At 39.2% G+C, this 21655-nt stretch overlaps 1 protein-coding gene across 1 annotated transcript; it reads left to right on the top strand.

Annotated features, from left to right (window-relative positions):
• Window positions 1–850: 850 nt before the first annotated feature.
• On the top strand, window positions 851–17333 carry LOC104281921 (chromosome unknown open reading frame, human C18orf42). Its single transcript, XM_009879982.1, has 2 exons — window positions 851–866; window positions 17143–17333. The coding sequence occupies exons 1-2, from the start codon at window positions 851–853 to the stop codon at window positions 17331–17333; spliced, it is 207 nt and encodes a 68-aa protein (XP_009878284.1).
• Window positions 17334–21655: the final 4322 nt, after the last annotated feature.

Here is a 21655-nt window from a genome sequence, read left to right as displayed (position 1 = left end):
AACAGGACAGTTAGTTTCTCTACATTGTGTCCCATCTGGTTGTTGTGCTCCTCAGTTCTGTTGTAGAAGTTCAGGGTCCACAGGAACTCTGAGCATGGGCTTTAGAAATAAAAGCAAATTAAATGTGAAATATAAAAGTTGGTGGAAAATTTTAAGTTTTGTCTTCTCTCTGTGCTTACCCTCCTCTTCTTTATTTTATTACTTATTCATTAATTTATTTGTCTTTTGGCCCTGATCTCATCTTTTATATGCTGAAACATTGATGTTCCCTCTTAAATAGAAGTGTTTCTGTTCAGTGGAGCTGGGTTAACAGGCCTGTGAAATCACAGTATAAATTCCTCAGCATTTGAACCTTTGAAAACTAAAATACTGTGACAAAGTCCAGTGTCGCCAGAGCCTATTAGCAGGGCTGGTAGCTTGTGGTGAAAGCAGCGCACCCCGAAATGTCAAGCAGCGGGGCTGTTGCCGAGAGATAATTGGGAGCAATTAGCCCGTCTCCCTGCTGGGCAGATCGCTATTACCTTTCTGCGCTTTGCCTTTCCCCCTGCTGCCGCTGCAGGGCAACGAGTTGTGGCAGTGATGATTCCCTGAGAAGCGTGTGTGTGTGTGTGTGTCCGTGCGGGCGGTGGAGGCGCGGGGCCGCGCTGCGCCCCGGCCCCCTCCCCGCCCCGCCGCATTGTGGAGGGAGGGACCGCGGCCCGCAGCCGCCTCCGCCGCCGTGCGGGGACCGGGCGCTGTCCGAGGTGCTGAGCGGTGCGGTGAACCGGGTGCTGTCCGAGGTGCGGAGCCGTGGCGGTGACGGGAGCTGTCCGAGGTGCTGAGCTGCGCCGCGCCGCGCCCGGGCGGCACCATGGTGTTCGCTCCAGGTAAGGGCAGCCGCTTCTCGTGCCCAGTCGGGGGAGCCCAGCGGGAAGGCCCTGACCGTGCCGGAGAGCTACTCCGGGGGAGGGGGTAACAGCTGAACCAGAGCTGCCGCCGAGCGGAGACAGGCGGTTTCAAAGGAGCTGTCTTAGCTTAGAATGTGTTTAGCTGTGGAGCCGGAGGTTATGAGGGTCACCCCTGTAGTTCCCATCAGGGACAGGAGCCTCCTATACAAGTGTGCAGGGGACTGTTTGTCAGATTGCACAAAAAGGTCAGGAACAGGACTTGGCCTTGCACTTACTGGAGAGTGAGTCCCCCCTGGCACCCACGCTGGCGGCTGCCAATGAGACAATCCCTGAAACTCATAGAGATATTTTACAAATTTCTGCACACACAAACACAATTATTTGAATGGACGAGAACAGAAAGTTTCTTCAGGCCGGTTTTTACTGGGACAAAATTGAACACTTCAGCATGAGCTCATGGCTAATTCGAGACCTTGCTTTATAAGGGTGCAGAATCTCTGCTCTGTAGTATATATGTGCTACACCCTAGAAAAAGGGAAACTACAGGGAATCTGAGTTGGACTTGGTACATTCTGATTGGAAATAAGCAGTTTGTTCAGAAAGGGATGAGAGGCCCAGTAGCTCCAGGATATGAATGTAAGTCATGTATAATGTCTTCTGTACTGAAATGACTTGCAATTAACTTCTTTAAAGATGCATAATTGTCAGTAAAAATAGTAGGTCAATAGAAAAGGGAAAATAAAGTCTGCAACTTGACAATGAGTAACTATTAATACATTTGTTTTACAAAGCTAACAGAAATTTTGTCTTCCTTTGAAATTCTATACCCAGTCTGAGAAGGGATAAGAATCCAAAAGCTTTATACATTCATTACAAAAATGATCTTGGGGTTGACTTTGCTAATGCAACAAAGTTTAATTTTTGGAGAAATTAATATCCTTTTTCAACAGTCAGAAGTTAATTTTGTCTCTTTAACTGCCCAGTTGCTGTCTAATTTGATACTTGCCCATGCAGTCTGTTCTGAAATTGGGACCAAATTATTTATCTTAATAGAACCAGCCACTGGTTTTTGTAGTACACCTTCTGGTATTAGTGTCTCTTTTCTGAACTCCTTTTATCTGACGGTCTGTCACCATTAACTGAACTAATTTTTGAAATGCACCATGGGACTGAAACCCTGCAGGAAGAGATTACCTCTAAAATAATGAAAACGTGCTTATTTTCCCCAAAGGCTGACAATGAACAAACCCCAAATCTCATTAATAACTACATGAATTGTTCTTTGCACACTCTAATCCATAAAGAAAAAAAAATAATCTGTCTTGTATAGTCATTCTTCAGTCGGCTTTTATACAAAGAAAAGCCCATGGTTTCGTTGCAAATATTGTCATAATATACATAAGGTAACTAAGTAGGAATTTGTAGAAGAGATGATAAAGCAATCAGAGGGGCTTGACAATCTCTTGTATTCAGACAGAGCAAGCCTGAGTAGATTGCATTTTTTTTATTGCTTTTCTTTACTGTAAACCAGCCCTGCCTTGGCATTATCTCTTTTTCAGATATTTAAAAAAAAAAAAGAAATCAGGGGTTTGTACATCTTTAACGTCTTCTTCTAGTGCTTAAGGCTATATGATATAGGAATTCTCTAAGTTTACTAAGAAATTGAGTTTCATTTCTTGAGTCAACTTTCTGATTTTATCTCACTGTGATGAATGACCTTATTTTCTGTTTCTTTATTTCTTGCGGGGGGAGGCAGAAGGAAGAAAAAGATTTGTCTAACTATAAATGGGTAGGCTTAGTATGGTAAACATCCTTCCAGGATGGGTGTGGAAAAAAGAAAAGAAAACAATAACCAAAAGGAAACACTTTTCCAGAAAAAATAATGGAGCTTGTTTATCTGAAGACAAAGATCAGATTTTGCATATGAATAAGATGATTCTTATTTCCTTAAAGTAATGGATACGTTGTTGGAGAGCACTGAATTAATATGCTGTTTATAAATTGTTAAGTAGAAGAAACTTACCAAGTTTAAATATACTTTTTAAAAGGTGAAGCCAACTATTGGCTGAATAGATACTTTCCTGTTAAGCTTCAGCTCTTTTCGCTAAATTTTGCAACCAGCAAAAAAAAAAACCCAACACCTCCCACCCAAAACCCACAAAAGAAAAAAACCAACACTCCCCTCTCCCCCCCCAAAAAAAAAGGCCTGGATATTACTGAGATAGATAGGTAAAAATTTTTTACAAAAAGGCCACTATTTCCTGTTCAAAGTTGGACTTTCTGGCTCATTTTAGACAGTATGTTGCTATTTACAGTTATGCAAAAAGCTACTATTCATAGGTGGTCTTTGTTCATACCCAGTGTTAATTAACTTTGAGTCTGTTGCAGAAAAAGGAACTGAGAAAAGTACATTTTTTCCTTACTTGGTTTGATCTGACTGGGGCTTCATTGCACTTTGTTGTGCTGGTTGACTGATGATAGGTTGGTGTATAGGAAATGCAATATGAACTCTGAGATGTCTGGGAGTTCATTGTACCTGGGGGATTCCCACATGACGTGCTGCCCTTACAACAGGGGATGATCCATGTAATGGAAATGCGGACAAGGTACACATTGCAAAGTTTAGCTTCTTTACTTTTCCTGAATGGAACTGCTTCAGGCAGCCTGAGAAGCAGTCAAAAAAGTATCACTGATTGTCAGATGTAAGGATGGAGGTATGCATGGATTGTAGTAGAGAAGCATGAAATTTCAAGGTTTTGGATTAGGTCAAAAAGCAGAGAAGTCATCATTTTTGAATTGGCAGATTTTCTTAGAAAACTTCAGAAGGTAGTGTATTCCAGAATTTAAAAAAAAAATAAATAAATCACTGACAAATTAGCATATAGAATAATGGTAACTATAAATAACTCCACAGATTAAACATCCATCCTTTTAAGCTAAGGAATCAATCATTATTAAAACATTATTTGTTCTAAAGCATCAGCAAAAACTATAGAATGCAGCAAGCTTTCTTCTCTTGCTGCAGCACTAGTTTACAAAGGAGTGATCACTTCCAGTATCAGGCTATCTGATCAGTAATAAACTTATTTTTGTTTTTAAATGAACCTGTAAGATTTAACAATAATTTTAAATGGTGCTAATCAATATCATACTAACTCTTTGCAAATTGCTTTCAGTTACTTTTCCCAAAAATGACTGTGGGTATATTCCATGCTTATTTTCAGCCCTAAAACTTTTTCAAGTGGAAAGGTAAAATAAAATTTAAAGTAATACTGTTTACTGCTGATTTGCCTGAACAAGTGGGACACAAACTTGTTTTTCATGCTCCAAGGATTTTTTTTTCTGATGCTAGTTTGCATGTCACTCAATCACTTATATCTTAGACCTTTGCCCTTACGTGTATGTACTAGCATAGCACAAAGATGGCCTGCATTTTTAAAACTAGGTTGGGAGTAAAGTCAGAAACATGTTAAGGATATTTGAGCTACCTAATGGGTTTTCTAAGCAACTCTTGCTGGTTTATCATTTCAGTGGTTATTTCAGTATGTTTTGAGAATTTTACTCTGTAATGTAAGACTGTAAAAAAAATCATCAATTTACAGAGTCATTGCAGGCCATCTCACCTGTCAGTACTGTAAGGAGCTGTGTTTGCTTGAACAGGAGTTTGTATTTTTGGCTAAATAATATGTTTTGGAAAGGAATCAGTTTTGATGTGAATACATCAAGAGAGATTGCAACATTTTCATTGGCAGCTTTTTTCAGTGTCTGAACACTCCCATCCTTTAAGCTTATATCTACTTTGAATTGTGTGATTTCATCTTTCAGGTGAATCTTGTTATTTTTCAGTGTAATTTGAAGAATTCCTTCTCACCTGACATTTTCTCCATAACTAGGAGCACACGGGCTTTACTCGTGACCCTGCAATCCCAAAAGAAGGAGAAGGAGGTAGAACTCATTTTTTGCATCAATATTTTTATGTAAAAAAAGATGTGTGAACACACTTAAAGTTTAAAGATAGACATTAGAGAGGTCAGAATATTCACTGCTCAGCACCTTTTTCTTACAATAGCAATGCCAATAGCTTTTCAACTAGCTTTTCAGCAGCGCAGCTGTTCTTAACATTTTTAAACTAGGAGCAGTATAGCAGACTTGCATAATGACACTGAAGATCAGAAGCACATCCTGTACCAAACATTTTAGGAATCTCATTAAACTGCAATTGAAGACATAGCAGCTGCACGCTGAAACAGATGTTCTTTACTTGTCTGAATAGTCCTGATCTTATCTAGCGGAAAAGCTGGGAAGGCAACAAACCTGTTGTGCTCTGGGATGTGAAGACATGAAATTTCTTGATAGCCTTTTTTTCTTTTTTGATTATAGTGTTACAGGTACTGTGGAGAACATTGTCCACAGTGCACAAATCAAGACACTATGGAGGGACCTGTTAATGAATGGAAAACTTGCTGCCAATAACCTCTTGTGGGATATCTCCAGTGTTTGCACAGAATGTGATACTCTGGGACTCTTGGTTATGAAGTGCTCTTCACCCATGAGAACAATCGTAGTAAGGCAGGGTACAGTCGTTGTCCCTGCTAACTTCTGTGCTACATTGTGTTAATGCTCCAAGTTCTGCAGTACCAACCTCTGCCCCCCTGCCCGCCTAAGATGTAATAGTATTTACATGCAGGATTCCTTCTCATGAGCTTAGTGTTGACAAAGACCATGTCATGGACATAATTCAGAGGCTACAGGCAAGGCAGTTTTGCAGAACTCATGCAATCTGATATATAATGCGTTTCTTTCCAGAATTTGTGATGGCTGGTATGAGTATGCAGGCCAGTTGCCCCCCAAAAGTATCTGACTGAATGTATTTGCAGCTAAGAGATCTCAACAATACTTCAAAGTGTTTGTTGTCTGGTGGGAAGAAATCATATAGGAGGAAATCTCTTGTTCTTTTTCACTGAGGAAAAATTGTTTCTTATGGTGACCTCTCCCCAGTGACACATTGGTCTTTCCCCTGCTGTGAAGCTCCACTAGCAGATCTCATTAGTGAGGTGAAAGAAACTTACTTCATAGATATTCAGAAATGTGATGAAATTAGCAAGCTTAAAAAGTAGTCAACAGTTCTAGGTGCAGTATTTCTTTAAAGTATGAATCAATATAGTGTTAAAAATGGGCGCAGAATTTACTTTTTCAAATTATTTTTAACGGAACTGAAGGCTTAAACAACTGAGGCTGGCACCTTTCAGTCCCTTATCACTGGGTTGAATCCTATTCAGGTTAGCAGAGAAAAGAATTCTGTCTTCACAATGGCTGTGTAGTGGCCTGTATTAAAAGAGGTGTTCATAGTTGTGGGATGGTGGTAATAAGTGATACAGTCATTATTAACATCCTTACTGGCACTGTGTAGGGGCTCCATGTATTGAGCAGGAAAGTCAAACAGTGAATGTACAAAAGGAATGAGTTACACTGACCTCTAAAGTTTTTCCCTCCAAATCATTATTCTTCCAGATGAATTGCTCTGTTGTACTTGTTATAGACATTAATAATATGATTCCAACCTTGTAAGCTTTATCATGATAATGGAAATTAAATGCACTTACTGTAAAATACAGCAAGAGGTAGATTTATTCCTATATGCTCAATCTTGTCTGTTAAGGATTTTATTGAGGACACAATTCATTGTATTAAGTTTACAAATACTAAAGTAAGCAAATATTCTTTGCAAGCAATGTATTCATAAGTTCTTTATAGACTTTCTGAAATTACCTAAGTACTGGTTATCCATTTGTAGTGTGTTCTTTCCATAATAATTTGCAAGGTCCTACAGAACAAGATTTATTATTTTTGAAGGGATTGCAATTGGAGCAGAATCTTTACTGATGTTAGCAGAAATGAAAAGCTGACCTGAATAGCCATAAAATGCTTCAGGTTCCTTTAGAATGCCCTGCCAGGGAAGTCAAGGCAGGTGACTTCTGTGCTGCTGTTGTCTGACCCTGCAAATGCCTGGAGTCATGTTATTAGAAGATGCTGTCTTACTTCGTCCAGAGAGTCTGAAATTTTCTGCCTGAAGAAGTAAATTGAGCTGTATTCTACTAAAATATTTCTCTAATGGTAAGGCAAATATAATCTCCTGTGGATTACTTACATTTGCTTCACTTTGTAGTATGTATATTTGATATAATGACACTGTATTTTTTTACTTTGATCCACTCACCATTTGTCAGTGTGGAGGGGGTGCATATCTATTACTGCTTCTGCTAAATACTTGCAGATTGGCAGTACATTTTGTCTTGAAGTAAGTTTTCTGAATAGAGCTGAAAATATTTCTCTGTGAAGTTAGAGTATTAGCTCCAAGAGGGGAAAACAGCATGTCATGGCATCCTGTTGCAAACAGGGATGCTGTCAAGACTACAGCTATGAAAAAACCCTGGTTTTTACTCTTTCAAGGTACACTTTAAATTTATATAATCTTTGATTCACTTTCTCTTCTGAGTTTGTGTATATACATACATACTTTATATATAAAAAAATCTCAAGTCAATTACTAATAGCTTTGTGTACAGCTTTCAAACTGCTCACATTCTAAGATAAGCAGGAAAGTTCTTCTAGACTGTTTTGTATGTTTTGTGGGGTTTGGGGTGGGGTTTTTTTAGAGATAAGAAAGGGCTCTGCTTCACCTGAGTTTTAGCTAGACTTCTGAAATTAGACTATGAATAATCTGGTATAAATTGAAATACATCTAAAATGTAGCAGGATATTTTCACTGATTTGCTGGCTTTTGACAAGTTACATAACCTCTTCCCTATTTTCTTCACTTAAAAAAAAAAAAAAAAGATTCAGATATTGCAAATTTTAACTAACCTGCACATAGTTCTCCAAGACCAAAACCCACAAGTATTGCAGAAATATAAACACAACAGCTAGCAAAATAAAACTTCAGTAGTGGAATATGCCTCCGTTGAAAACTTTACTTCCACTTATGCTATACAGCGGTGGATACCAAAAATCTTCTAACACCTAGCAAAGCTGGGTACTTCAGTGGGTATTTATGCAGGTCCACCAATAAGCTTTTTGGTACAGATTCAGAAGACCTAAATGTTATCTAGCTTTCTATGCTTAATGTTTTCTTTTTGGCTAAGAATCTCTGAGCACCTAAACAGTAGAAAATAGAAGGCACGGGGAGTTAGATGATATATGGGTCACCTGTATTTGTGCCATTGGATCTCTCCCTCCATGGGAGAAGCACAGCATGTGATGCAGAGAGATTTCCTATTTTAGTATTTGAAGTATGCTCCCTAGAAGAAATAGCAAAATTGTACAGATGAAGAGAATTTAGGTTTTTCATTAACTTCAGAGCAGCTGGTCACAAATGTTCTTTAGGAAGTGTCTTATTTTTAATACACTAAACTCTACTGTAGGAGTTAAAAACCCTTATAAGTTAATGTTAGTTTGCAGTATTAGATGCAGAAATTTTCCTTCTGGGACCACAATCACACTTACGGGTTTGGGTGTGGCAGAATTTTCAGTGGTTACTACTTTGAACTACATCCAGTCTTCAAAGCTGAAAAGACAGTCTTTACAGAGTGAATTTATTGCTATGTGTGAAAATATCTAGAAAATATACAGATTGAAGTGTATAATCTGTAAAGTATGGCAAGAAATCTTACTAAAACATATTGAGAAAATGCTTAATAATAGATAATGTATCTGTAGATCCCAACAACTTCTTAATCTAAAAAACTTTGGAAGCTTCATTTTGGCTGGCATATTTCAAATAGTATGAAATAACTCACTGGAGTCTTCAAAAAGGTAAATTTTAAACAGCAAACAAACTGAAGAGACTTCCAGATATTCTTTTCTCTTAAGAAAGAGCAAAACTCAGTGGAAAAAAAAAAAATTACAAAAACTCAGTTCAGATGTACCTAATGTCTGGATAAAAAAGATACAATGAAGTATTAGTCTGGAGATGATATTATGTCTTTTGAGACATCTGCATTTCTGCTCTTCTCCTCCTCCCTTCCATTCCTCCTGGATTTGTGTTCAGACCCAGGTTGTTCCTGTTCTTATCATTTGTTTTGAAGACCAAACTACTCTGTGCCGGCCCCGTTCCTGATAGGGTTCCTCTTCCATGCTGGTTGTATAGCAGGAGTTAAGGAGTGAGGCTAGGGCAGTAAACGTAACTGAGCTGACCTGTGACTTTTCTAGTGAAAGTGAGTGTTTAAAATCCCCTGCCCACCACAGGTTAGGGAATTGGAAAAACACGATGATCTTATATGAAAGTACTTTTAGCATTTCTGATACGTTCAGTGTCCTCCCTTCTTCCTCAAGGAATCACGGCAACTGACTATTGTCCTCCAACACTTGACAGTTATCAGTCAGGATAGTTCAATTTTAGAGCACGAGAAACAGTACTGGATAGAATTAATTCTAATACAGTTAAGAATACCTTTCTTATTTTTTTAAGATTAAATTTACAACTTCATTGTAGGACCTTTTCCTGAGGTCTCTGAACTGGCTTCATTACTGACATGGGGACAAATTGGGTCTCTAATCCTGTAAATGACTTCATGACATTCATGCATAAAGTTGGGTTTGTGCATATGTGTTGGAAAGCCTTCAGCCCTGGCTGGCTGCCGTGTTCATTCATTCTGTATGTAATTAACATGACTCATCAACATTTCCTGATTATGGATGCTGTGCAGCCTCATATTTGATATCTCCTCTTCAAATCAGGCTTCTAGCACTGAAATCCTAGCACCAACCTATAAGGCAAATCGAAGAAGGAGATTTTTTAACTGTTTCAATTCACAGGTTAAAATATTCACCAGAAGCAGCTCACCTGGAACTTCCATGCTGTGACCAGCAAGATGGAGAGCAATATCACCGCCTAATGCTAATGGGAGGTTAAAGAACTGAACTTCATTTCCTGTAGTAGAAGAATACCAGTATTGATGCAAAGAATGTTACTGTTAATTACTACAACATATACACATACGTCGTTACAAACCTGCCAGGTTCTTTAATTTTTTTGAAAGATCTACAGTTTATAAACATAATTTAGGTAATATCCTGCAACTTTTTTCTGTAAATACAGCTCCCATGCATCCATATAGGACCTTGTGATGAAGTCTCATCAACACAGTCTTGCTTACTTATACTTTAATTCCATTTAAAATTTCACTAGTACTGTCAGTTGGATTATAAAAATTGCAGTAGTAATTTTCAATAGAATTTAAATAGATTTACCAGAGAGCATTATTTTCATTGGATTATTGTTATTTTTTATTAATAATGGAAAAAAAAAAATTCTAATGTTGCAATGCTGCAGAAAATAGTATAATGGTTAACTATTGCAATTCAAAGCAATACATTGATAAAAGAAATAGTAAGTTTTCTGGTTAAAGGATATACCTGCATAGTCCCATGTAAAAATGAAGAAAAAGTATTTGCTTCGTGGCTCTTTCAGCTTCAGAAATTTTGCGTGAACTAAAATTGTAGCTAACAAGGGAATACATTTTAGGCAATTGTGAGTTCTACATTTCTCAGAAGTTTGCTGAGAGGAATGTGATTTTCATTGTTAGCTCTAGATATGGTGAAGCTCAAAGCTATTTACACAAAAATTTATTTTTTCCAGAAGAATAACTTTAGTGGCATTCATTTGCTGAAATTAAACTGCATTTACTATTCCTGTGAAGTAGAACATAAACTTTTGACTTCTGATGCATGGCTCTTGGGATTCATGGAACCTGTCATATAAGCTAAGCTGTTCTTTTCAAATGTAGTGTTTGTATTGTGCCTCAGGACAGAATGAGACCTAACCTGCAGGAAGACATGGTGAGCTGCATATGTGTCACATGCTTTGAGGAAAGGTGAATTAAAATTAAAGGCATTATTTTTCTCCTGGGAAAAGCAATAACCTCACACAGGTGAAGAAGCAAAAGGGATAACTGAGGGACAGTAGAAATTTCTTGAGATTGGATGTACATTCATGGTCATGCCGCTCATCCATGACTAATGTCTTCCCCAAAAGTATAGGATGAATTATTTCTAGTCCATGTTCTTCAAGAGTCTAAATTTCCTTCCTACCATAGCTTATTCACCATTTAACCCCTGATCACTTACCATGTGAGAAATGTTGCTTCTTTTACCCTCTAAATCACTGATTCTGCACCCACTGAAGGGTGTCTCATTCCCTGACTGTTCATTGTCACTATTAGTGGATCTGGGATGGACTTGCATCTTTGCAAGAGCAAGGTCGTGCCTGTAGTAGTTCAGCTTCATGATAATATTCCCAATAATTCTATGAAAACATATGGTAGAGAACTGAACTGCTGATTCAAACAAATGAACTGTTGTTGAGTTCTTAGTGTTACTTAGTAGGAGTGTTTATGAAGCATAATAAATTTAACTTGTAGCAAACTGAAAGGGAAAAGACACAGGGAATGTCAACAGAAAGTGCAGGAGACTACTTTGATTGGAGGCTGGAAGTGAAGTGTGTAAATGAGAAAAGGTCCATATGCAACCGGAGTGAAGTTCTTCAAGATTTGATCTGTGCTAAATGCTTTTTCTCTGTAGCTATCATTTTCATTGTATACTTTTCTTGGCATATTCCATAGTCCAGAAACATCACATAGAATGTCTCCCACACAAGATATTCTTGGACTTAAACTAGTATTAGTTCTAGTAATTGTAATGAATACTTGGAATCTACTTCAAATGCGTTTAGTCTTTTTCCAAACTGCTAGCATATTTTCCTTCATGGAGAACATCTTCATGTGAGCCAGGGGAATTTCAAGGTACAGAAGTAAAATCACAGAATCATCTAGGTGGGAAGGGACCTTTAAGATCATCGAGCTCAACCATGAACCTAACACTGCCAAAACCAACCCTAACACTGCAAAAACCACCAATAAACCACCACGTCTACCCATCTTTTAAATACCTCCAGGGATGGTGATTCAACTACTTCCCTGGGCACCCTGTTCCAAAGTTTGATAACTCTTTCTGTGAAGAAGTTTTTCCTAATACCCATTCTAAACCTCCCCTGGTGCAACTGGAGGTCATTTCCTCTTGCCCTATTGCTTGTTACTTGGGAGAAGAGACCAACCCCCTACCTGGCTACAACCTCCTTTCAGGTTGTTGTAGAGCGTGATAAGGTCTCCCCTCAACCTCCTTTTCTCCAGGCTAAACCACCCCAGTTCCTTCAGGTGCTCCTCCGAAGACTTGTTCTCTAGACGTCTCACCAGCTTCATTGACCTCTGGACACACTCCAGCACCTCAATGTCTTTCTAGTAGTGAGAGGCCCAAAACTGAATACAGTATTCGAGGTTTAGCCTCACCAGTACTGAGTACAGGGGGATGATCACTTCCCTGGTCCTGCTGGCCACGCTTTTCCTGTTACAGGCCAGGATGCTATTGGCCGCCTTGGCCACCTGGGCTGTCATCGCTGTGGCTGTATGAGAGATGTTGCAAGGACTGATGTTTTCAACACCATTTGTGGGAAATGACTCTCCAAGACCTTCTTAACTGGTGGTATTTTTGCACTCAGCCTGGGAAATGACAGCACGGAATGATTCAAGTCCCACAAACTTTAGTAGGCACTGAGAATAAGCGACACTTCCCAGAAGCAGCTGGGAAAAGAAGACACCTCCCTTTTCTGCTGGGCAACTTTCCAGCTACTTTTCCCCAAGCCTGTAGCGTTGCATGGGGTTGTTGTGACCCAAGTGCAGGACCCAGCACTTGGGCTTGTTGAACTTCATACCATTGGCATCAGCCTATTGATCCAGTCTGTCCAGACCCCTCTGTAGAGCCTTCCTACCCTTAAGCAGGTCGATGCTCCTGCCCAACTTGGTGTTGTCTGCAAACTTACCAAGGGTATCTTCAGTCCTCTTGTCCAGATCATTGATAAAGATATTAAACAGAGCTGGCCCCAATCCTGACCCATGGGAAACACCACTTGTGACCAGCTGCCAACTAGATTTAACTCCATTCACTACCACTCTTTGGGCTCGGCCATCTAGCCAGTTTTTTGCCCAGCGAAGAGTACGCTCATCCAAGCAGTGAGCAGCTACTTTCTCCAGGAGAATCCTGTGGGAAACAGTGTCAAAGACTTTACTGAAGTCCAGGTAAACAACATCCACAGCCTTTCCCTTGTCCACAAAGCAGTTCACCTTGTCATAGAAGGAGATCAGGTTTATCAGGCAGGACCTGCTTTTCATGAACCCATGCTGACTGGGCCTGATCGCCTGATTGTCCTGCATGTGCCATGTGATGGCACTTAAGATGATCTGTTCCATAACCTTCCCGGCACTGAGGACAGACTGACAGGCCTGTCCCAGATCCTCCTTCTGGCCCTTCTTGTGGATGGGCGTCACATTTGCTAACCTCCAGTCAACTGGGACCTTCCCGGTTAGCCAGGACTGCTGATAAATGATGGAAAGTGGCTTGGTGAGCACCTTCGCCCGCTTCCTCCGTACCCTCGGGGGGATCCCATCCAGCCCCGTAGGCTTGTGTGTGTGTCTAAGTGGTGTAGCAGGTCACTCACCATTTCCCCTTGGATTATGGCACTAGTTTTAGATGAAAGTGGAATATGTGACTGATTCCTGCAGTCATTCCAAGATTTTGAGCTTTTTGAATCTCTCAAACTGTACTTTAGATTGCAGAACCAGGCTGGAGTTTGCAAATTACTTTTCATCAGCTATATTAGTTGGCATAAAACTTACCAAGTGAAAGATAAGGTAATAAAAACATGCTAAAGAGACTTTGTCATGTCTTAATGATAAAATTGCTACCTTGCATTTAACATCACTTAACCTGGATTTTTCAGTTCTCTATTTACAGAATTAGGGTGCTGGGTTCCTGTATAAGTCAGGTGAGCATTTAAATATAGAGAATAAGTAGAAAGGATTTTCTGACATGAAGAGAAATAAAGTAGTAACTAGACAAGGAAAACTAGTAGGCAGAATGCTCTTTCTGCTATCCTGCAACTTTTTCCCAGAAAAAAAAAAAAATCACAGATAGAAATTGATTGTATCTTATCACCCTAGTAACTCTTATTTTGACTAGCTAAACACCAAATACTTAGACAATGAGTGATGTCTCTGTTTTACCTAAGTGAAAATATGCAGTTCTTAAAATGTGTGATTAATTCTATAGGCACTCAAATTTCTGCCTTTGTTTATGTCCACGGCAGTCTGTATTTCAGCAAGGTTTCAGCAGTTTGAAAGATACGTTCCAGTCTAACCCCTTTGGGATCCTTGCATGAGTCATTTCTGCTTTCCTCAGTCAATCCCTCTCTTCTTGGCCAGAGTAGGTCCAACATATCAATAAATAAATGAGCTTCTCAGAAAACAGCTTTGTGCTAAATGATTTCCTTGAAATGAATAATTGGAAGAAGAGGATATAGTGGGAATACTCTTCCAGAGAATGCTGTTTACTCCTTCAGTAAGTGGAAAAGTTGGGTTTTAAGGCAGCCTCACCAGCTAGAATCACAGAAGGCTAGAGGTTGAAAGGGACGTCTGGAGACATCTTGTCCAAATCACTGCTCAAGCAGGGTCATCTAGAACCATTTGCCCAGGATCATGTCCAGATGGGCCAGCACACACCCAGGGGAACTGGATGCTCGTGCCTGACTACTTGATGTGTCTATCCTGGCTGGCTGCCCAGCTCCTATGCGCAATGGTCCCCGTACAGGCTCAGACCTCTATGCAGCGTCAGATACCCTCTCAAAAAGGGCTATTATTTTCATTATTGCTTTCTAATTTAGATGGTCAGCATAAACTGCCAATGGTATCATTGGTCACATCACCCCAGGCTACGGTCTTGACTCTTTCTGTGTCCAAAGCCAATTAGCTGTTGTTACCTGGGTTACTACCACCCTAACTGTGTTATATGGATGTAAAATTGTTAAGAGTTTGAGCTGCCTTATTTCCTTTCTGTGCATAACTATACCTAAACCATCAGAGGCAGGGCAGAAGTACTCCAGAGAGGTTTGGGGTTCTCTGTGCTTGGTCTCTTTTCCCAGCAAATAAAAGAATCATCTGATGAGTTAGAGCTGGGCAGAGGTCATCTAGGTCTTACTTACCAGAGTGGGGCTTTCAGGCAGGCTTTGCTCCATGATAAACAACTGAAAACCTTCAGCAGAAATTCACCGGAAAACTGTGTGTTTTTCAACTGGGTGTTGCTGTGGATAACTTTCCTCATGTAAAAACATTTAAAGTTCAGATTTTTGTAGATTAAGTAGCAAGAACTAAATAAATAATGAATCATCCCTAAGGAAAGAAAGCTGAGCAATTTTCAACAGCAACATGCTTAATGACGGTATGTTTTTAACAATAAATTTGGGGGGGGAGGAGTTTATGGCTGTACAGCTTGGCAAATTTTTCATGTTTCATATAACCTCATAGCCTATTCCAACATACTAACTTGTATTTACAATTCCATGTTTATCCATACTTTTGTTAACATATTATCTTCTGAACACCAGCTGAGTTTGCTGATCCTTTTCAGCCCAGCAAGACGACTAATTCATTGTGTGATACAAAGTGAGTTCATATTTGAGTAACAGAGAAATATCTGTTACTTCACTGTTAAGTAACATTGAATTTTATCCAAAAAACACTGTTTCAAGTGCTGAGTGGAACAAACTGAATCAGGGAAGCTGACTGTGCCAAGAATGCAAGTGATCCAATTCAGTCAGCTTTTCCAGTGTAAAATACGTTTTCTAAGTTTTCATGGTTTTAACCTGTTCGTTGTAGACAAACTACAATTTCAGTAGAGTGTGAGGTTGGTTTAGTTTTTTTAATTATTCAATTTCAGTAGAATTAAACCACATTTGTATTTCACTTCTCGCCAGAACATGTATAATGTGAACATGGTAGAAATAAGTTTATTTTTTGAAGGCCTTTCAAAGAAACATTAGAGATAATGAATTATTTCTTTCTCACAGAGTAAGGTTCGATCATTTTACTGGTGGTTGGTTTGGCCTTACAGATCATAGAATCACAGAACCGTAGAATGATTTTGGTTGGAAAGGACATTTAAAGATCATCCAGTCCAACACCCCAGCCATGGATGGGGACATCTTTTGCTAGATCAGGTTTCTCTGAGCCCTGTCTAACCTGACCTTGAATGTTTCCAGGGATGGCGCATCACCATCTCTCTGGGCAACCTGTGCCAGTGTTTCACCACCCTCACTGTAAAAAATTTCTTCCTTATCTGTAGTCTAAATCTTCCCTCTTTGAGTTTAAAACCCTTACCCCTTGTCCTATCGCAACAGGCCCTGCTAAATACTTTGTCCTCATCTCTCTTATAAGCCCCCTTTAAGTACTGGAAGGCCACAATAAGGTCTCCCCGGAGCCTTCTCTTCTCTGGTCTGAACAACCCCAGCTCTCTCAGCCTGTCTTCATAGGGGAGGGGCTCCAACCCTCTCATCATCTTCATTGCCCTCTTCTGGACCAGCTCCAACAGGTCCACGTCTTTACTGTGCTCAGGGCTCCAAAGCTGGACACAGTACTCCAGGTGGGCTCTCACCAGAGCAGAGTAGAGGGGTGGAATCACCTCCATTGGCCTGCTGGCCATGCTTCTTTTGATGCAGCGCAGGATGCAATTGGCTTTCTGGGCCCTGAGCGCACATTGCTGGCTCATATAAAATTTTTCTTCTGCCAGTTTCCCCAAATCCTTCTCCACAAAGCTGCTCTCAATACATTCACCACCCAGTCTGCATTGATATTGGGGATTGCCTCCACCCAGGTGCGGGACTGTGTCCCTTCCCTCAAGTATACCAGAACTTCGTAGTGTCTTCCTTAAGGTAAAAAGGTGATTCTACTTTTTGTCTCTGTGTAAAATTTGCTTACAATAAAGGAATGTTCTTAAACACCATTGGAATTTCTCACAATTCCAGATGTAGACCTCCCATAAAAGCAGCTGACCTTTAATTGACTCTGTTTTATTTCTCTCAGGACATAATTCATAATACATGGCTTCAAACCAGACAGTAAAATACAAATCCTGTTTAATGAAATACGTGAGCACAACAGTCAATTAAGAATGAACCGAGATGTGTATCTCAAAACCCTTTAAAATCAAATCTAGCCATGTAAATAAGCACCTAGCCTAAGCATTTAAATTAGAAACCGAGTCTACATTTTCCTAAGTGCTTCTGGGTTTTTTTCCCCCTCTTTTTCATACTTCAGGTGTTCAGAGAGTAGCCACAAATGCTTAGTTCCCTTTCTTTGTTGTTTGGTTCCAACAGGTGAGAAGCCAGGGACGGAGCAAGATGAAGTTAAGCTGCAGAACGCCAGCAAGCAGATTGTGCAGACTGCTATCCTCCGAGCAGTGCAGCAAGTTTCCCAGGAGAGCCAGCAAAAGGAGAAGCGAACAAACAGCAGTACGGGCCTCCAGCTAGAAAGAGGAAAATTAACCAAGAAGCATGAAAAGAAGTAAAGGAGCAGATTGTTTTTTTCAGTCCTCCAGTCTGCAGTGTTTTCGGCCTTCTCTTTAGTATGAGCTGTATTGCTAGTGCAATGTTACTGTTGTAAAGCAAACCAAAGTATAATCACACCTAGACATAGGGTAAAGCTGCGATAGTCCTCAGCTGAGAAATATTAAGTGCATTAGATGACTAACTCCATGTTTATGCAGTGCCTCTTAACAGAAACTATAACCATAGCTATAAAAGTAGTTTCAAGCACAAGCTCTTATGGTACGGACTTATTCTCAAAAGCTTGTCGTCAGTGCACTTTTCATGTAAGTTCTGCGTGCAACACTAATGTCAGTTCCGCTGGACAGACTCTTCTCTGAGTTACTGGGTTCACTGAAGCTGTCTTCACCGAAGAAATAGTTTACTGTTGAGTGTAGCAGAATACTTTCAGGCTGCCTTGAAGCATGAATTTGTACTTTGCTTTGATTAGACATGGACTATGTGAAATGGCAGTATAAAGTGGATTTGGTAAGTTCCATGAACCAATTTCTTTTTTCATCTTGGAAAAAAAAAAGCAATCCAATAAGACTGCAGTGACTGTGATCTATGACTGGGATCATAAACCTATGATCTATGTCTTTTTTTAAAGAAGTTGAAAGAAGTACTGAAGTTTTACTCTACCTATTTGAAATACTTCTATGCTTCTGCATAAAAATCACTTGTGCCTCAACTATTGCTTTTAGGTTTCTTGATACTGAAAGAAGAGCACCTGATGTGCTGCTATGGAGTTTGCCAGATTTTCCTTCAGTATTGCAAGTTTGCTGGGGATTGATTTACAGAAAGTGAAGACTGGAGTGGCTTAGAAAGAAAGTGTTTGAATTTATTATTATCTTGAAGGACGGAAATATACTGTGTCTGAATGCTGTCGTGGTAGATATTTCTCACCTGCTGGGCGTAAAGTGACTTTAGATATTTGCAATTGTTACATAGATTCACCTTAAATAGCACTGCTTTAAGCTGGTAATAGAGAACTTATCCTTTAACTGCTCTATATAACTGAAGAAATCCATGATGTTTCTGAAAATACAAATTAAATAAATGTAGCTTTCACTTTTGTGCTCCCTTACTGTAATGATTGCACTATTATACATCTGAAATGAATAACAAGAGTATATTGAATTTTAGAAATGACTTGTAGCTCTGCTTCAGCTGTATTCTTGTAGTAATACACCTAGAAATATAGAGAAGCAGATGCACAGGATCTGCAAAGAAGGAGACAAACTTTCATAATTGCTTTTCTCATCAGTTAGATGATTCTCAAAGAGACTTTTTGGTTTAAGTAATTGGCTATTACTTACTGTGTCCTACTGCTCATGTTAAACAATTTCAGGATTCTTTCTCATGGCCGGCGGCTTAGTCATGAATAGCCACATACTGTAATACTAAGCCTTTGAAATCTGCTTCGTTCCTTTTTATTTTTTTTTTTTATTTAACAGCACTGACTCATACCAGATAATGATTTAGCTCAATCTTCTTTCACTTAAAAATGCAAAGAAGAATTTGACACGATTAAAGTTGTTCTAAATCCTCTAATAATGAAAACTGATTTGGATTGCAAGTACACAGTTGGTTCACTTCTAGACACTGGGTGAATTTTTCCAGCCAAACAAACTTCGAAAGGTGGAAGTAGTTGGGTCTTGAGGCATGTGCATGTTTGTCATAATAGTCATTTTTTTTACATTTAGCTTTTTCATGAGTTGACCTTGGGTTAGGAGGTGCTCTTTTCTAAGCGCTCTTTGCATCTTTGCTTTCTGAGTGCTTAAGAAAACTGATCATGAGTAAAGGTTCAATTCAGAGGCTGTTGGGCTGGCAAGTCTAGTGCATGAAGGAGAGCAAGCCTGTTGGAGAGACTCTGTGGTGCAAAATGGTGTTCGCCATGAACTCACCTACAATGCTGTAGGAAGGAGAGCTACGGGACAGCAAAAGCCCCATTTCTTTGGGATTATTCTACAATTTTTTTAATGCTTTTCATCCCCAGAAATTTGCAATATGTCTTTTGGGTTTTTTTTAATGTTTCTGTTTATATTTTCATAATCTTTGTGTAGTTTGGAAACTTGTTTGCGTGTCCATTTTTTTTACATCATCATGTTAGAAAAAGAGGGATTTCGAAAACCTGTGGATCCAGGCTTTTGTCACTGCTTCATATGAGCCTATTCCACTCCTCCTCCCACTATGCTCTTCTACAATATCCTTTTACGGTCCTAGCCCTTTTAGATACACTGTAACTCAACCATTATATCATGCCCATCATTTTCAGTGCTGTCAGAAGTCTAATGTCTTAGAAAGATAAAAATGGTAGGAAGTCTAACAGAGCCTTGAGGAAGTCTTCTGTGGTCTCCTATTGAGGGAAAACAAATACTGTAGCATCAATAGTGTAGTTTTCCCTGAAAGCCAAATAATGCATCTCCTATCTATAGTATATATCCCTAAATTAAGGCATGCATGTAGTATCTCCTATTGACAAAGGGTGTTCTGCACACCACTTTCATACAGGATATGTAGTTGAGATCTGTACCGCATGTGAGAGAACTGCACAAAAGAAAACTTTACCCTTCGCTTGTTATATGCTTACTACATGGTGAATGCGGGTATTTTTGGTATCTTCACAGACAGATTATATTTTCTGGAGAAAATACAGGCTATAGAAATTATTACAGATGTGATGCAGGTCTGATTACAAATAAAGAAACTCTTAAAGAAACTCTTAATACCTTACATGTCTCTGGTTTCTCTTGTCAAATGAAGGGGAGCGATTTTCAGATTCCCTAGACAATCTTATGAAGCAAGCAATGTGCTCATGAGGTTTGTAGCAATTAACGCATTATTCAGCACAATAATTCATATCTTAAAAGTAGAAGACAATCAGAATGGTATCTTTATGTCTTTAAAACAAACTCATCGCCTTTTAGCACTGATCAGTGGTAAGCAGAAGGATGCACAAACCTGTGTAAGTATATTTATCACAACTCCTTTCATGAAGAAGAATCCTGTGTCTGTGGCTATCCTGCACTGTGCTTGCTAGGGTTTCATTCAGGTTGATTATTGCAATTTTATTACCATACTTGTGCTATTCTTTGTAGTGCAATCAAGCAGCAACACCTAAATTGAAATTCATGTAGACACAGCAGGATGTTGTAAGAGATTGCTGAATACCACTGTTCATAAAGTTTTTGGTTCTGTGCGATTACATTGGAAATCACTGCTCCAGAATAAAAAAAAAAAACAAAAAAAAAACAAAACACCCTGTGACGGAAACAGACATCTTATCTCTATCATTTCAGAAAAATAAAAGCATTCCATGATAGTATTATAGTTGAGTTGAAATTTATTGACTATTTATTCAATAGCAAAATCTTAATCTCTACTCATCATGTCTTATTATTTTGGCTTTTGGTGACATTTTATAAGTATCTCAGAATGTACTATGTCTCCAGTGGTAAGTATATAAAAATAGCTATGTAACTATTCTCAATATAACTACCATGAAATATGCTGCAGTTGTTCTTTAAATGTGTGCTAATATCAAATACAGGGGTTAATGAGTCATTAATGAAGGCTTTTCTAAAAAAATTTAATCTAAATTAGGGGAGAAGATAAGAGGAAATAGAAAAAATTCTTGAAAGGATGTGGGATTCACTCTAAGTCTCTTGGTTACCCACTCAGGTCTGAGAAGAAATGAAATTAATGAAAACATGAATATTGTCATAGCCTAATTTCTCTCAATGGGTTTTAGCAACACAGGGATCAACTTGTTAAAAGAGTTTGTGGGAGTGAAGGGGAAAAGCTGAGCTGTTGACAATGTCTTCCTTGCCTGACACTCAGTAAGGGGTGAGCAGCAGGACTGATGGAGCCTGGTTTCTAATGGATGGGTTTTCTTGTCATTGGCTTTTGGTGCCTCATGATAAGCTCTGGCAGAATCTTCTTCCCTATTTGGGGTTTTCCAGAACACAGGGATTCTCTGAGGCCTGATAAGTTTTTAATTTGTGCTGTATCCTGCCTTTCAAAGGGATCAGAAGTAGGGTCTCTTTTCTCTATTTCCAGAGCTTCATTCACAAAGCCTGGTGGATGCCCATGGGTTTGTTTCTAAAGAGTACTGTATCTTCACTGGATTTAGTCAACATGACCAATAATTTCTGTAATACTTAAGGCTGAATGGATGAGCACACATACTAGCTGTGTTTGAGTGCTCTGGGGAACACCAAGAAATAGATAAATATTTTAAATGCATTTGCTTCTAAGCTCTTTTTGTCTGCCAGGCAGATTTTCTTTGTTTAATTAACATAAG

Source organism: Charadrius vociferus, unplaced genomic scaffold (genome assembly GCF_000708025.1).
Source record: "Charadrius vociferus isolate BGI_N301 unplaced genomic scaffold, ASM70802v2 scaffold202, whole genome shotgun sequence".
Lineage (NCBI taxonomy): Eukaryota > Metazoa > Chordata > Aves > Charadriiformes > Charadriidae > Charadrius > Charadrius vociferus.
Note: the sequence above shows the minus strand (reverse complement) of the source record. Positions and strands in the feature narration are given on the sequence as shown.